At 39.3% G+C, this 18440-nt stretch overlaps 1 protein-coding gene across 1 annotated transcript in view; it reads right to left on the reverse strand.

Moving 5' to 3' along the window:
* LOC134538839 (dual oxidase) overlaps positions 1-18440 on the reverse strand; it is a 231596-nt gene that overhangs the window by 60554 nt on the left and 152602 nt on the right. Inside the window, exons 5-6 of the mRNA XM_063380380.1 lie at positions 7214-7418; positions 2447-2613 (exon numbers count right to left, since the gene is read on the reverse strand). Coding sequence (XP_063236450.1) covers positions 2447-2613; positions 7214-7418 — 372 coding nt within the window. The remainder of the gene's footprint in view (positions 1-2446; positions 2614-7213; positions 7419-18440) is intronic.

Below are 18440 nucleotides of genomic sequence, written 5' to 3' on the forward strand. Positions count from 1 at the left end.
CCCTAAAAACAGAACTCGGTATATTTTCTTCGAAGATCTAACTCTCTGACATTTTGGAGATCCTTTCGTTTATTTGAAAAGTCCATAAATTTACTTTAATTTCTAAGACTGTACTAAGTCCCCCCGTCTACCAGTTCACACAAAATAAACCATGCCATTATGTTTTCAGCATAAATCTCTATGTACAAGTTGACGATGAATTTCAGCTGGCTTGACTTTCTTTGCGTTCAAAATACGTATTACAGAACGCAATTCATAGACGGCGGGATCGGCAATTGTCTCAAACATTTTGAACGCTCACTAACACACTTGCACACGACAGCATCTGGCTGTAATGGGGTTAGTGGATAGGAAATGAACCAGAGACAGGGGCGCAGCCAGGGAAGGTGGGTGTTTAGGGGTTCAAACCCCCCCCCCCTTAGCACCAAATATTTAATTAATTTCCTATTCATCACTCAACAATTTTCATATTAAAATTAATAAAAATTTTACCATTACAATATTTAAATTTAAGAACCGAAAACTGCTAAAATAGCACTATTTTACACCTTAAAATTCACATTTTTCTGGGGGAGGACCCCCGGACCCCCCGCTTTAATACGGGGGGGCATGCTTCTTAACACCCCACATACACAAATCCTGGCTACGCCACTAACTAGAGACACGTGTGCGTATGTGCGGAACTGCGACGCTGCCGATGCGGTTGCGGTAGAACGAAACTGTATTAACTTTTCGAACACACCTCGTACCAGTACACGCGGCGACCTGATTATTTTCCCGCTCCAAAGGTGAAAAGACTTTGAAGAATATGTAATAATAAGGGAGGGTTAATATGCTTTCCAATTACTTATGAATTCTTTTGGGCTCATTATTCTATTGTCTCGAACTTTACCTGGAAGACTTTACGCCAAGAGAAACCATTAAACAAAAAAGCTTCGAGATGTCTCACAAGTCAGCAGCCAATGAACAGGTAGCATTTCTCCTAGTACCTAAGCAGAGGATAGGCGGTAGCCATCCAACAGCTCTTTGAGCCCACGACTTTTCCAGACCCTAGTCATAAGTTGGTCTTAACCAAAAACAAACAAATCTGAACTGCTGGTAGAATAAAATTCTCAACAGTCAAAACCCAGAAAAACAATTTTCCATCTAGTCTGAGGGTCATTCGACACACAGTAAAATTTCTGGTTTCATAACCGATGCCAGAGCTACAGCTATTATTTTCTGTCCAGACTAAACTCAAATGTACTATACATATTTAAGCCATTCTAAGGTGCAAACGATTATGTTTTTAAGGACCCCGCCTAATCAGGGGTGTATATGTGTTAGTGAGACGGATTGATAAGTACGATGCTCGCTTCTAACACGATGTCGCATCTAAGCGCAAGGCTTTGAACAATGAAATTGAGCCGTAAGATAGTGGAGAAATGAAGATAAAGGTGTAATGTTATGTCTGAGTGCTTTTAAGAAACTGTACCAAGTGTTACATGTCTAAACATTATTCTAAAAAAAAAAAATCAGTGTTTCAGCGCTGTATACTCTCCTAAAAATACAGTTAAAAAACGAAGTACCGGTACGGAAGCAGAACAACTAATCAGCTCTCATAATATTTGTAAAAATTCATTGGGGAAACCTGAGCAATTTTTTTAATGGCATGGTTTCTTCTGTGTGCCCTGTTTGGTTGGGGGGGGGGGGGGGGCGCTTTGTACTGTACAATCTTAGAAATTAAAGTAAATCTATGGACTTTTCAAATAAACGAAGGGTTCTTCGCAATTTCAGACAATACACCGAGTTCTGTTTTTAAGGGTAAACACACTCATAGAAAAAATAAGTGTTTGTTTAGGTGTCTTAATGATTTTTTAATGTTTTGCTAGTATTCCAATATTATTTTGTGGATTTATGGTGAAAGCCAATTTCGTGTGTACCCATAAATTTACGAAGGTAACTGCAAATTTACGAAGATAACCATAAATGTACGACTATAACCATAAATTAAAGAATATTACTGTAAATTTACTAAGATAACCCTAAATCTACTAAGATAACCCTAAACCTACGAAGATAACCACAAATTTACGAAGATAACCATAAAGTTACTAAGATAAACGTATATTTAAGAAGCTCCCTGGATGTAAGCAGTGAACAGTGTGACGTGGGGAAGCCTACAACTCACGTAGTTTCGGTTCCCTACCACGTTCGTGCAACTTCGGATTTCTCTCAAAAATTGAAATTAAAAAAATCGAAGGGTTAGGTTCGGTTAGGTCAGTCACAACATGCTTGTTTTCATTGGAAACTTCTGTTTTAGCGGCTGAAGTGGCGTTAATACCAAAACGCAAAACTTCGGGAATCTTCGGAAATTATTGCAGGGAACCGAAACTACGTGAGTTGTAGGCTTCCCCAGTGTCGTGAGCTGTGAAGACAGCCGACGGTCGCGGGCAGGGGTGCCAACCTGCAGCGTGGCGACGACGTAGCGGCGCGCGCGCTGGAACACCTCCTCGTCGGGCCACTCAGGGTGGCGGGCCTGCACTCGCGCCGCCACCACGTTGTGCCAGCGGAAGAACAAGATGGCGAACACGAGCAGCGCCGGGTTCTGGTTGGTGCGCGGGTCGCCCAGCACTGCGGGGCAAAGCAACCAATCACCGTCGCGTCCCGCTGCGGACCGCACGGAGAACTTCCAGCATGGCAGTCCAGTATCCTGACACACCAGCACACGGTGTACTGCCATTTGTAGGGACTAGAGACCGGAAAAATTCGCGGTTTCATTTCGTGATAGGCTGAAATTCAAACATGTGTATAATTCTGCTGGTTCTGCTATTGGATCGCGGTTTAACTGGAGCTCTCTGGGCCAATGAGAGACTATCGACCAAAGAAGCGTCGAATCACAAGCTACCCAGTGGAGACGACTCACAATTTAGTAACCAATGAACACGCCTTGTTTACTTGAGAAGTGCAGAGGATAATGGAGGCTATCCTAGAGGTCATAAAATCCGCGAATTTTTCCGGTCCCTAGTAGAGACCGGAAAAATTCGCGATTTCAATGACCTGTAGGATAGACTCCATGATCCTCTATGCATGCGGGAAAATGACATTTGCTCATTGGCTACTGACTCGTGATACCTGTTAACTGGGAAGCTAGTGATTCGATACTTCTTTTGCTAAAGGTTTTTCTTTCGCCGAGTGTCATTCAGATAAACTGTTGCCCAATTACTGATGCGGTAAAAAAAGGCAAACGTTTTTGGATTCTAGCCTATCGCGAAAGGAATCTGCGAATTTTTCCGGTCTCCAGCCATTTTTAGTTTTTTAGATTAGTTGTTTTAGTCAATCTAACATGAACACCATCAAACATCAAGGTAACATTATCATATTATCACAAGTCTTTGACGCCTCCTGAAATACAGGAAATTTATGCAAAACGGACAGAATCAGATTGCAGATGCAGACAATGGAAGATGTACACGTTCAATCTAACATGAATACCATCAAACATCAAGGTAACATTATCATATTATCACAAGTCTTTGACGCCTCCTGAAATACAGGAAATTTATGCAAAACGGACAGAATCAGATTGCAGATGCAGACAATGGAAGATGTACACGTTTGTGGAATTTAGCCTATTACCAAAAGATAACGTGACAATAAATTGTGACAGGTGTATTTAATGAAAATGTTTTGCGTCAAGAAATTTCTTGAACCCCTGTACCTTTCCTCTACTCTAATGCCGATTATGAACTTCACGTGGCGCAGTAACAGAAAATACATTGCCTGACACTGGACCATTGATAGTAATAAAAGAAGTGAAGTTAACTGCAGTTGCCTAATGTAAGGTGAAAGTAGCCAGTGAGTTTCAGATGTGAGGAAAAGGCAACCTGCCAGTTGCAAATGTGAGGTGAAGGTAAATTGCAAGGTCAAATGTGGGGTGAAGGTAACTAGCAAATGCCAAACTTCCACAAAATTACATCGTAAATAGCACACTGGGAAGGAAGTAATGTAGCACCTGCTCTTTGGGGATTCAAAACCACAGTACAATCATAAATAATTTTATAATAGACTTTGCTTATAGTTTCTTGCTCAGCCTTACTACTTATTTCCTATGTACATCGTCTATAAAAAGCAATTGGAATTCAGCGTTTTCCCAACACCAAAAAATATATTAAATATATCGCTGGAGGTACTGAGCTAAAGTTAGGGACCGGTATTTTTCGCGAAAAAATATTCTGAACATTTACTAGACTGCAGTATGTTTTGCCCACGCCAGAGGTTTCTAGTCTGTGATTGGGAGGCTTAATGACGTCACATAAAATAATGTTTTAGATTGCAAAAAAAATCATAAAAAATAACTATCATAAATTTTACGAGTGTGTTCTACAAAGTTTCTAATATCATTCTAGAAATTTCCTTGCCATTACAAATGTTCTATGCAAGCAAACTGTAGCAAACAAAGTGTTTGAGATTCTTTAATTCAACGGAATCGTAACAAAAGTAGATTTTTTTTCCTTTAACCCCTCTGTAAAAATTAAGGCAATTTCTGAGCCATAATAAATTAAAGGTAATAATGTTTTAACTGCTATGATAAAAGTCGTAAATATTTACAGTTAAGAATATTAGTGCAGGAGTTTGAGTCATTTCCTCTATTTCTTATATAAAATTAATTACCTTATTAAATAAATATCTTGAAAATAAATATAAACTGTTTTATGAAAGCAAACAATCAACAAATGTTTTTTGATTCTTATCACAATATGTCTTTACATTAATGTAACTTTTAAAATACGTTTACATAGTTGATTTAAGCTGTCGTTTTAAGAAAAGGTTTCAGCTTCACAGTAAAGTATCAAGCGCACTCAAACATTTCTGGCTGGAGCCAAGTATGCAGACCTAAAAGGGTCATCGTTATGCTCGTTCACGAATAGGTCCTACGAGTCGATTAATAAAAAACCCGGAAACAAAGGATGAAAATGTGTCTTTACATGTATTTAGTACTGCAATCACATCTACCATATGGACCAATTACTACTTTGAAAATATAAGCCGATGTTTTATTTTTGTAATAAATTTTTTAAGAGACTTCATATTGAGTTTCACGTTAACGTTTTTTTTTTTAAATAAGTTAGGAGACCCGTCAAAATTGTAGTTATATTTCTCTTTTTTTATGGAAATCACGGCAGTAGTGTTATTCAAACACGTTGTTTCATTATTGGTGCCCAGTATTATAAGTAGGCCATTAGTTAACTTATTTGGCTTTTACCTCTTTAAAATTAATAGAGGTTGCCTCCTGAATGAGCTGTTAACACGCGACCAAGTTTCCAGTCACTCCCTAAACCACACTCTTAATATCTATCTTAAAATTGCCCACTCTGTTAGAAACTACTGTATATTTACACAGTGAGAAATGTAATATGCGATTGAGATAAGTGAAGTTTATTGATCCAGACAGATGAATCTTTATAGAAGTTCCTAAATTTCAAATTATGTGTTAGTAAACATGTACGAGGGAGGAAGAATAATGATTTCCTGTAGACTGAAAAATTTTTTTTAAAGTTTTCTTGATACTTCTTTGTATTTTTTGTGACTTCATGTTGAAATTAAAAAACAATCTCCGTACCCTCAAAGTACTGGAGGTATCCATAAATTGAAGAAGCTCCCTGTATAATTTATAACTAGTGTCCCTTTTCATAAATAGTGTGAAGATTTTCAATAGAATGTTCTCTAAACGATAGTGGCAATGAGGATGATTGAATAAAGTAATAGTTTGGATACAAGCATTTTCTGGTTAACAATTGCTAACATGATAAAACCTCAGGAATAAACCACAAAGCTGAATAATCAAACACAGGAAGAATAAGCCAGGATCAGCTGATGCAAAATTGCACATGCTTAAAAAACACAAAAAGTTCAGGGGAAGGAATTCAGTCCGAAAAATGACAGCGCAGACAACCACAGTATTCTTACAACGAAGAGATATTTGCAACCATACAGTAAACACAAGACTACAACGACTCCAGTAAATACAGCGAAGCACAGACAAACCCACAGCAACGGATCTATAGACTTTCCTTCGCCTTTTTCCTCAAACAGACATAATTTATTTTTTATTCATGTACATTATATGTAACTTTTGAAGTTAAATTTTATTATCAAACCCCGTTTACTTGTTATTTAACGTACTGTATTCATACAAATAATATAGTGTCCAGAAGTTTAATGGAAAACAAAAGATAAGAAAAACATTTTTTTTTTAAATATTCAGTCACATTTTTAACTTGCAATAATAAGAAATTATTTACAAAGTGCAGGAAGAAATATAATTTTACTTTTTTATTACCTAAATCTTCTACATATCTAAGATAACGATAAAAAAATTTGTCGGCACATTCCCCCTCCCCTTGTCCAGAACAGTCCCTGCGGGGACCCAGTGATGCCACTAAACAGAGAACCGGAAGACCACGGCGTCTCTGGGGGGGGGGGGGGAAGTGGGGGGGGGGGGGACACGACCCCCTCAATATTTTCAAGTACATCCAGTAGTTTTATTTATACTATTTTCATGTTTTAAAAAATTATGTATTTACAGTGACGACATATAGTAGTAGATCAGGTGTTAAATAACTAGAGACAGGAAAAATTCGCGGGTTCAACGACCTCCAGTATAAACTCCAATATCCTCTAAACTCTCGGGCAAATGTCCCCCTGTACATTGGCCGCTGACTTGTGAGTCGTCTCGACTGGGTGGGCCTGTGATTCGACACTTCTATCTGGCCCTCAGTCCTCCAGATTAACACCGAACCAATGGCACAAGCAGCACGAAGTTATAATTATTATTTGAATTTTAGCATAACACGAGATGAATTCGCGAATTGTTCAGGTCTCTACAAATAAAAATTACATGCAAAGCATAGTTTCAAAATAAACAATACATTTTATACTTAACACGACGGAGGTACTAGCATTTAAATAAATAAATAAATTTATTTTATGTCCCCCCCCCCCCAAAAAAAAAATCTTTATGTGCCAGAGACGCCCATGCGAGCACCCAGAGATGAGACCACACAGAGACCCGGACACGAGGACGTCTGCGCTGCAGCACGGACTAACTCCTCGTCTGGATCCGTCTGTGCGGGGACCCAGAGACGAGACCACACAGAGACCCGGACACGAGGACGTCTGCGCTGCAGCACGAACAGGGACACAGGGACCCGGAGGAACGGCTCGCACTCACGGAACAGACGCTCGGGGTTCATCATGCGCAGCATGTGCGGCGCCGGCGAGTTGAACAGCGGGACCCGCATGGTGTTCCTGGCGGGCAGCTTCCTGGAGTGGTCCGTGAGGAACGAGCCGTTCTTGAAGGAGCGCATGGCGTTCACCCACGCCTCGCTCGTGCTGTACACGAAGCTGCCGTCGATCCACGCCGTCATCTGGTTCAGCTGCGGGGGGCAGGCCGGCGCGCGCCGTCAGTACACTGCCCCTCTTCAGCGCGGGCCTGCCTTCTTTTCACAGACGAGAGAGCCGAACGCCCGATCGTTAGGGACCGGAAAAATTCGCGCGTTCAATGACCTGCAGGATGAACTCCACAGTTCTACGTACACTCGGTCAAATGTCACCCGCACTCATTGGCTGCTGTCTTGTGAGACATCCCAGCGTAGCAGCCTGTGATTCGATAAAGCTTTGGTTGGGTGTTTCTCACTGGCCCAGAGTCATCCAGGTGAGTTGTGAGCCAATAGCAGAGGCAGCACTGAGGTATGACTATTTGTATTTTAGCCTGCCGCGAAATGAATTCGCTAATTTTTCCGGTCTCTACCGATCGTTAGAGACCGGAAAAATTCGCGGATTACTTTCGCGATAGGTTAGAATCTAAAAAAACGTTTGCCTTTTTACCGCATCAGTGATTGGGCAACAGTTTATCTGAATTACACTCGGCCAATGAAAAACCTTTAACAAAAGAAGTATCGAATCACTAGCGTCCCAGTTAACAGGTATCACGAGTCAGTAGCCAATGAGCAGATGTCATTTTCCCGCATGGAGTCTATCCTACGGGTCATTGAAATCGCGAATTTTTCCGGTCCCTACCAATCGTGCATCTTCGGGTTTTTTTGTTCATTGTAAAAGGTTAGGTTAGCTACATTATAAATACTTTAAAACATTGTGAAATGTTGATTTGGGTTAGGATAGCTACATTAAAGATACTGTGAAATCATGTAAACGGTTTCCCAGCCCTGGATTGCTACATATTAAAAAGTTATTTGCAGAGCAACCATAAAATGATTTTACAGTATTTTTAATGTAGCTATACTTACCTAATGTAACCAACCATCCACAATGTTTTAAAGTATTTATAATGTAGCTAACCTATCATAATCGACCGCAAAATTTAACGCCACACCGGTTTATACAACGGGGGGGGGGGGGGGGGGGGGGGGGAAGCGAGCATGAACTTCGGGTAACTTCGGGTGTGTCTCTCTCGTCTGTGAAATTAAGGCTTCCACTGCGGCCCTGCGCCGTTTGTTGTGGATGCAGCATAACAAATAAAACAATTATAAACATTACCCCACAGAAAACAAGCCTGAATAAACTGTTGTCGAACAGTTTACCCTTACCCTGTTTATTTAAGCTTTTTTTTCCACTCTGTGTTTATATTCTTCATTTTTTGTTATTTTTGATTTTGCATTTATGAAATTTTCCCATGACAAACGGTGCAAAACTGCAATGTCCAAGAAATTGTAATTAAATTAAAATTCCACATTGCACGAATCATTTAAAGAATGTACATTAGCTGATTCACCCGGTCCTCGCTACAGGAAAAAAAAAATCTTGTGTACTTTTACAAAAGATTCCTTCGAAAACAAGTTGATTGTAATACTATAAAGAAATTAATTGTATTATGATTATTTTTGCATGTATGAAATACGTTCTTTCGAGATTATACTAAGTATATCTCACGATAATTGATCAAGATTTCCTTCAAAAAATGGGGAAAAGATAATAGAATAATTTGACTTTATTTGGTTTTACCATGCGTACTGAAAAGCTATTCAAGGAACGGTTCTCAAATGACTAACTGTTAGAAGTACAGAGACAACACAAAGCATGAATTCCCGGGTAAGAATTTGAAACCAGTATAACTGCGAACATTATTTTGTAGTGTTACAGTTGTTTTCATGTAAATGTATAAATTCAAAAGATTCTGTAATTTTCAAGAATTTCTCTGTTCCATTTACACACACACACATATATATATGTGTGTGTGTGTGTAGGTGAGTGTGTTGTGTGTGTGTGTGCATATAGTGTACGGAAGCCTTCAGGTGTCGTAAGTAGTATATATTGGCCGGTCCGAGATCAGGGTTCAGGGTGTGGTGCCGGTGCCGGTGTCCGCCATCTTGGATTTGTTACGTCACGGCGGCAAAAATTCCTCAAAATTCCTCAAAATTGACTCAAAATGACTCAAAATTTCCCGTTTTAAGAAAAAATTTCCCGTTTTCGAGGGAAAAATTCCCGTTTCGAGGGAAAATTTCCCGTTTTATTCCTTAAAAATCCCAACGGCTAGAAATGTCCTGATAGAGGCTTAAGCATCCTTAACTCAAGCCTCAGTTAAGCCTCTATCAGGATGTGACCTTGACCTTTGACCTTGACCCCGACGGCCATCTTGGATCCGCCATCTTGGATGACGTCATTTCGTTTTCTAGAAAATTCCGGCATTGTGTTATCCGACATTTTGAATTATGACGCCACCGTTGCAATTTCCGTTACGGCCGCCATCTTTAAATTTATTATCCGATTTTAATGAAAAAATTAAAAAAATATAAAAAAAAATTAAATAATATAAATTTAATAAAATATTTATAAAAAACAAACATTAACGACACGGAGCTCGGAGTCCTCGGTTCGAACCCGACAGAGGCAAAAAAATTAAAAAATTACGACCGATCCTTCCCCCGCGGTGGACGCAGGCATACCGACTACCTCCACTTTTTTTTCAAAGCATATATATATCGTCAGGTAGTATGACGTCATGTCCGCCATCTTGTCCTCGTCTGCTGGAAGCCATCATCAGTGTATCGTCGGCGAGAGTGCGCTGACGCCATGTTAGTTTAATTCTTATCCGCTAGAGTGCAGTAATCATTTATTATTGCTGTGACACCCGACATCTTGTCATTTGGCCGCCATCTTGAAAATCCATAATTATTTAGCTAGAAATTCGGGAAAAATTCAAAAATTCATTAAATAAATTTGTAATCTATATACTGATCGATTAGGTCGACTAAGGTCCTTGGTACGATCTAGGACGATGCAAAAAAATTAAATATAACATCAATTTAACATAATAGTAACAGGTTCGAGGAATTAAACACCACAAGTTCTTTTACAAACATAATATTTATTACATAATTTCTATTCTACTACATGATCATTTGCGAAAGCCAGCAATCTTATAATCATTTAGTTCCGCAGCGGTGTGAAATGACTAATTCTTAGCTCCAATCGGTTTATACTAGACAGAGTCCAGCCAGAACCTTTAAAGACATAGTCCACCTCTTCTTGACAGAGTTTCTGGATACCGTTTTTAACAGTTTGCTTCACATCGTTAGAACTGTAAATTACTGCAGCCGATGTCTTGAATGCACACTTCTTCACTTTGTCATCGAACGGATATGGCTTTCCATATATACAGTCCAACCACAAGTTATATTTCAAAGGTCCGTTTGTTGCTACATCATCAGTAAGCTGATTGATTATCTTCTGTCTGATATCGTCAAGAAAATTACAAATGTCCTTCGACTCACCGAACGTATTTAGATAATAGTAGTCTTTCAACGTTCCACGAAATGCAGACTGCGCCAAGTAGAAGCCATTATCGTTCACTTGTAATGCTCCGAACACAGTCTTAGGTTTAGTTCCATGTGCAGACGTCATAACAATCGGTTGCCGGGCATCTGTTTTTTTGGTTGTACGCTTTCGTGTCTCCAATCTAAAGCAAGGAGTCTAAATGTCGGCAGGTAGTTCAGCAGTAGGAGCACAGACTCCACCTTTACATTTTTTCGCATGATGTCGCAAACTGTCAATTCGAGTAAACCATTTAAGGCACTCATCACATCGAAACTTCATGCGAGAAGGATTCTTCGTGCATTTGCTCCGCTCATGTCTTCGTGCATCATGGGAAAATGCGAACGACGTATCACAGTAGCTGCAAGGATACCGTGGTGATGAGGACGATCCTTTCAGACCCGATCCAGATACTGACGTTGCCGCAGTTGCACCATCTCCAGGCATACTCTTATGAACATCAATGCATCTTTGTTGCGCCGAAACCTTTACTTTCTGCCGAACAGCAGGACCTTTGCATGCCTTCATGTGCGTTTTCATATTATCTTTTCTGGCAAACTGCTTATGACATTTCTCACAAACAAACATTTTACGATATAGGTTCTTGGCACATTCGCTCCTCTCGTGTCGCCGAGCATTGCTGTTGTTTGAGAAAATCTTGTCGCAGTAACAGCACTGATGTTCGCTAGTTGTCAAATCAGCATCCATTGAAGTCTCCATTGATGGCGAACCAGCGTTCGCCGAGTTTCCCTGTGCAGACAGCACTAGCAGCATTAAAGTCTCTTCTGCTGGCGGTACCACGTCTGTTGAAGTCTCCTCCAGTGTTGACATCGACGTTGCCAACGGGATCTGCTCCACCATCGTCGACGCTGACGTCATAGTTCCCGCAGTCGATGGTACAACCTCCATCGAGTTCGTCGTTAAAGTCGGTAAAGATGCCATCGAGTTCGCAAGAACAGGTAATTACGTGATTAATGCACCAGAAGAAACAAACTAGGTGATCCTTACACCGACGACGTCAGTAACAAACTAAGCATCCTGTTGTCTAGAGCTCGCTTATATATACATGCACCGTATGGAACAATACGCTATTCAAATCAAGAACCATTTACAATAATACTAGAGTCAAAACAACATTAAAAATAGAAGGACCATCAACGAAAAGGCAGCACATTTGGAAGCACCGACAATGAAAAGGCAGCACATTTGGAAGCACCGACAACGAACAGGCAGCACATTTGGAAGCACCGACAACGAAAAGGCAGCACATTTGGAAGCACCGACTACGAAAAGGCAGCACATTTGTAAGCACCGACTACGAAAAGGCAGCACATTTGGAAGCACCGACAACGAAAAGGCAGCACATTTGGAAGCACCGACAACGTAAAGGCAACACATTTGGAAGCACCGACAACGAAAAGGCAGCACATTTGGAAGCACCGACAACGAAAAGGCAGCACATTTGGAAGCACCGACAGCGAAAAGGCAGCACATTTGGAAGCACCGACAACGAAAAGGCAGCACATTTGGAAGCACCGCCAACGAAAAGGCACCACATTTTGGATGCATCATCGAATAAGGAAGCACATTTGGAATCTCCATCAACTAAAAAAGGCAAAAAGGAAGCACAAGTTACGAGATCTAAGTCTTAGTAAGAAATCATAATACAAGAAATAAAAACATTACATTCTTATAATTTAAATTATTTATTTTATTGCTTTACATTATACAAATGCAAGTAAAACAAGTCAATATTGTATGTAGCCAGCATTCCTCAGTTTCTTGAGTATGAAGGATATTTCTTTGATGCACGAAGACATGAGCGGAGCAAATGCACGAAGAATCCTTCTCGCATGAAGTTTCGATGTGATGAGTGCCTTAAATGGTTTACTCGAATTGACAGTTTGCGACATCATGCGAAAAAATGTAAAGGTGGAGTCTGTGCTCCTACTGCTGAACTACCTGCCGACATTTAGACTCCTTGCTTTAGATTGGAGACACGAAAGCGTACAACCAAAAAAACAGATGCCCGGCAACCGATTGTTATGACGTCTGCACATGGAACTAAACCTAAGACTGTGTTCGGAGCATTACAAGTGAACGATAATGGCTTCTACTTGGCGCAGTCTGCATTTCGTGGAACGTTGAAAGACTACTATTATCTAAATACGTTCGGTGAGTCGAAGGACATTTGTAATTTTCTTGACGATATCAGACAGAAGATAATCAATCAGCTTACTGATGATGTAGCAACAAACGGACCTTTGAAATATAACTTGTGGTTGGACTGTATATATGGAAAGCCATATCCGTTCGATGACAAAGTGAAGAAGTGTGCATTCAAGACATCGGCTGCAGTAATTTACAGTTCTAACGATGTGAAGCAAACTGTTAAAAACGGTATCCAGAAACTCTGTCAAGAAGAGGTGGACTATGTCTGTAAAGGTTCTGGCTGGACTCTGTCTAGTATAAACCGATTGGAGCTAAGAATTAGTCATTTCACACCGCTGCGGAACTAAATGATTATAAGATTGCTGGCTTTCGCAAATGATCATGTAGTAGAATAGAAATTATGTAATATATATTATGTTTGTAAAAGAACTTGTGGTGTTTAATTCCTCGAACCTGTTACTATTATGTTAAATTGATGTTATATTTAATTTTTTTGCATCGTCCTAGATCGTACCAAGGACCTTAGTCGACCTAATCGATCAGTATATAGATTACAAATTTATTTAATGAATTTTTGAATTTTTCCCGAATTTCTAGCTAAATAATTATGGATTTTCAAGATGGCGGCCAAATGACAAGATGTCGGGTGTCACAGCAATAATAAATGATTACTGCACTCTAGCGGATAAGAATTAAACTAACATGGCGTCAGCGCACTCTCGCCGACGATACACTGATGATGGCTTCCAGCAGACGAGGACAAGATGGCGGACATGACGTCATACTACCTGACGATATATATATGCTTTGAAAAAAAAGTGGAGGGAGTCGGTATGCCTGCGTCCACCGCGGGGGAAGGATCGGTCGTCATTTTTTAATTTTTTTGCCTCTGTCGGGTTCGAACCGAGGACTCCGAGCTCCGTGTCGTTAATGTTTGTTTTTTATAAATATTTTATTAAATTTATATTATTTAAATTTGTTTATATTTTTTAATTTTTTTCATTAAAATCGGATAATAAATTTAAAGATGGCGGCCGTAACGGAAATTGCAACGTTTCGTTTACCTATTTGTACATTTCGTTTTCCTGTTTGTACATTTCGTTTACCTATTTGTACATTTCGTTTTCCTGTTTGTACATTTTGTTTTCCTGTTTGTACATTTCGTTTACCTATTTGTACATTTCGTTTTCCTGTTTGTACATTTCGTTTTCCTGTGTGTACATTTCGTTTTCCTGTGTGTACATTTCGTTTTCCTGTTTGTACATTTCGTTTTCCTGTTTGTACATTTCGTTTTCCTGTGTGTACGTTCCGTTTCCTGTGTGTACTGTGTGTACGTACCGATTTCCTGTGTGTACATTTCGTTTTCCTGTGTGTACTTTTCGTTTTCCTGTGTGTACTGTGTGTACATTGCGTGTTCATTTCATTTGATGAATTTGTTTCCAAATGCGTTACCTTATTTTGGTACGCTTCTTCTTTCAATGGTGTTTTGACTCGAGTATTATAGTAATTGGTTCTTGATTTGACTAGAGTATTATTCCAACCGGTGCGTGTATATAAGCGAGTCCTGGAAAGCAGGTCGCTCAGTTTGTTACTGACGTCGTCGGTGTAAGGATCACCTAGTTTGATTCATCAGGTGCATACGTCGTGTAATTGCTTGTTCTTGAGACTTCGATGGCATCTTTACCATCTAAAACGCTGAGCTTGATGGACGACGCACCATCGTCTACGGGAACCCTGACGTCAGCTACGGTGGAGAAGGTGCAGATCCCGTCGGCAAAGACGACGTCATCAAAAGAGGAGATTTCAACAGTCGCGATATCGTCAGCAGGAGAGACTTTAATGCCGGTGGTGCTGACTACGCAGGAAAACTCGTCGAACTTCGTTTCGCCCTCGATGGAAACTTCAATGACTGGTGATTCAACAACGACTAACGAACATCGGTGCTGTTACTGTGACAATATTTTCACAAACAGCAGCAATACTCGACGACACGAGAGGAGAGAATGTGCTAAGAACCCTTATCGTAAAATGTTTGTTTGTGAGAAATGTCACAAGCAATTTGCAAGACAAGATAATATGAAAACGCACATGAAGACATGCAAAGGTCCTGCTGTGCGACAGAAAGTAAAGGTTTCGGTGCAACATCGATGTATTGATGTTCATAAGAGTATGCCTGGAGATGGTGTAACTGCTGCAACAACATCATCTGGTTCGGGTCTGAAAGGATCGTCTTCATCACCACGGTATCCTTGCAGCTACTGTGATATGTCGTTCGCATTTTCTCATGATGCACGAAGACATGAGCGGAGTAAATGCAAGAAGAATCCATCTCGTATAAAGTTTCGCTGTGATGGGTGTCATGAATGGTTTACACGTATTGACAGTTTGCGACGACATGTGAAAAAATGCAACGGTAAAGTCCGTGTGTCTACTGAAGAACTACCTGTAGAAACTTCGACTCCTCGCTTTAGATTGGAGACTCGTAAGAGAACAAGCAAGAAAACCGATGTGCAGCCACCGATTGGTATGACGTCTGAACATGTAAATAAACCTAAGACTGTGTTCGGCGCATTACAAGTGAATGATAATGGGTTCTACTTGGCGCAGTCTGCATTTCGTGGGACATTGAAAGACTACTATTATCTAAATATGTTAGGTGAGTCGAAAGACATTTGTAATTTTCTTGATGATATCAAAGAGAACATAATCAATCAGCTTACTGATGATGTAGCAACAAACGGTCCATTAAAATACAACTTGTGGTTGGACTGTATATATGGAAAGCCGTATCCATTCGAAGACGAAGTGAAGAAGTGTGCATTCAAGACATCGGCTGCAGTAATTTACAGTTCTAACGATGTGAAGCATACTGTTAAATACGGTATCCAGAAACTCTGTCAGGAAGAGGAGGACTATGTCTGTAAAGGTTCTGGCTGGACTCTTTCTAGTATAAGCCGATTGGAGCTAAGAATTAGTCATTTCACGCCGCTGCGGACCTAAATGATTATAAGATTGCTGGCTTTCGCAAGTGTTCGTGTAGTAAAGTAGAAATTATGTAATAAAGTTTATTTTGTGAAATAACTTGTGTTGTTTTATTTCTCGGACCTGTCGCTTTTGTGGTATTTTTTTAAATTAAAGTTGTTTTGTATCGTACAGGGATCGAACCAAGGACCTTAGTCGATCTAACTAATCATTTTATTGGTTGCAAATTTATTTAATGAATTTTGAACTTTTTCCGAATTAATAAGTCAATTACGAATTTTCCACGATGGCGGACATGATGTCTGATAGGATGATGGTAGTAGAGGATTTAAAGTCTCTTTAAGAATTTTGTACATGATTTATTGAAATTATTATTTTTTACATGAAATAAAAAATATATTGCATCGATCGAGTATCGAACCAAGGATAGGAACTGACCGGGCCAATCAGTATATTGATTGCAAATTTATTTAATAAATTTTGGAATTTTTCCCGAATTTCTAGCTAAATAAATACGGATTTACAAGATGGCGTCCAAATTTAAAGATGGTGGACACCTTAGTAATAGATGATTACTGCACTCTAGCGGGTAAGAATTAAACTAGCATGGCGTCAGCACATTCTAGCCGACGATACAATGATGATGGCTTCCAGCATCGAAGACAAGATGGCGGACATGACGTCATACTACCTGATGGTATATGTGCATTGGTAAAAGTGGTGGGGGTCAGTCTGCCAGCAGCCACCTAGGGGGAAGGACCTGTCGTCATTTTTAATTTTTTTTGCACTCGTCGGGTTCGAACCGCGGACTCCGAGCTCCGTGTCGTTATTAATGATTTTTAAATATTTTTTATTAAAATTTTATTGAAAGAATTTTTTTATAAATTTTAAAATTTCTTTCATTAAAATCGGATAATAAATGAAGATTTTAAAGATGGCGACCGTAACGAAAATTGCAACGGTGACGTCATCATCCAATATGGCTACCATGGCATCCTAATTTTCAAGGTCATGACCTTGGCGGCTTAAAGCGGCTAGCTCTAAGGATGCTTAAGCCACTTTCAGGAATTTGGGTTCTTTCTAAGGCAAAACGGCTTTTGAGGATTTTCGAAATCCTAATTTTTGAATTGTGGAATTTTTTGAGATTTTTTGGCAGAATTTTTTTCCACATAAATGGAAATTTTGGGTAAATTTGCCCAATTTTGGAGAATTTTGACACATTTTGAAGGTCAAATTCAAGGTCAAGGTCAAAGGTCAAGGTCACAACCATCCAAGATGGCCGCCGTGACGTCACAATCCAAGATGGCGGACAGACAATCACAATCCACCGCCTGAGGCCTGTTTCCGGACCGGCCAATATATACTACTGTCGTAATTTATAAAGAGCGAAAATTATTATACTTCCTTATTGCTGCTCTATGGCCTACTAAGAACCTCTGTTACATATCAAATTATTTAGTATTTATATATAGGTACAGTGATTCGTCAGTGAGGGAATGGGTTTTGGATTTTATTGTCAGTCTATGTACTTAAACAGAGACAATATTTTCATTAGGAATATTTCTTTAATTTTACCATGATAAAAAACCGCAAGCAGTACTTATTTATCAGACTAAATTTTTTATTCCACCTAAACAGATGAAAATCATAATATTACTGTGTTTTGACATTAACCCAATTTACACACAGTAGGTTTATATTGACAAAGACAGTTTGTAACAACCTACATTTTTTTTTCCAGTGCGTTTTATTTGGCTCTTATTGAAATTGTCCATGTGTGATGAGAAGAAAGATCCTCATATAGTTTGTGTACTCTTAACTTGTTTCAAGCATGACAATTCTTTAAAGTTGTACAAACGATTTAGGTATCCTTCTGACAATGGTGTTCTGTCAAAAATATGTACTGTACACAACTCTACATGGTCGATAAAGTTTGCAAACCAACATCACGCGATACTTTACAAGTGACAGTTTACAAATGAATAAACCACTGGACAATACTTTTGAAAACAGTCAAAATTTGAGAGAAGTGAAGTAACACAGATTATATAAATCATTAATAGGGATGACCACGGACTAGTCCAGGTATGCACAGGATCACATATTAGATCTGACATATGTGCTTCGAGTAAATTTTTTTACATATTGAAAAATTAAAAAAAAATAATTATCTATACTAATCGAAATGTATATTTTAATATAATAATTCTAGGTTTAAGCATTTAGGTGCTCAGAAAAAAAGGGTATCTTAATTGAACAAAAAATTTTCTTGTACTTCTAGGCTACAAAAGATTTCTTTGGAAAACAGTTGCCAAGAGATAACTTGTATCGCCTACACGAAACACGTTTTTCGAGATGACACTGAATATTTCTTACGAAAAACTGGCGTGTAATTTTTATTTTTTAATTGATTTTTCATCAATCCATAACTTTTTTAACACGTGGAAAAGATAATCGAATTATTCAAATTTTTT

The sequence above is a fragment of the Bacillus rossius genome, chromosome 14, assembly GCF_032445375.1.
Source record: "Bacillus rossius redtenbacheri isolate Brsri chromosome 14, Brsri_v3, whole genome shotgun sequence".
In the NCBI taxonomy this organism is placed as follows: domain Eukaryota; kingdom Metazoa; phylum Arthropoda; class Insecta; order Phasmatodea; family Bacillidae; genus Bacillus; species Bacillus rossius.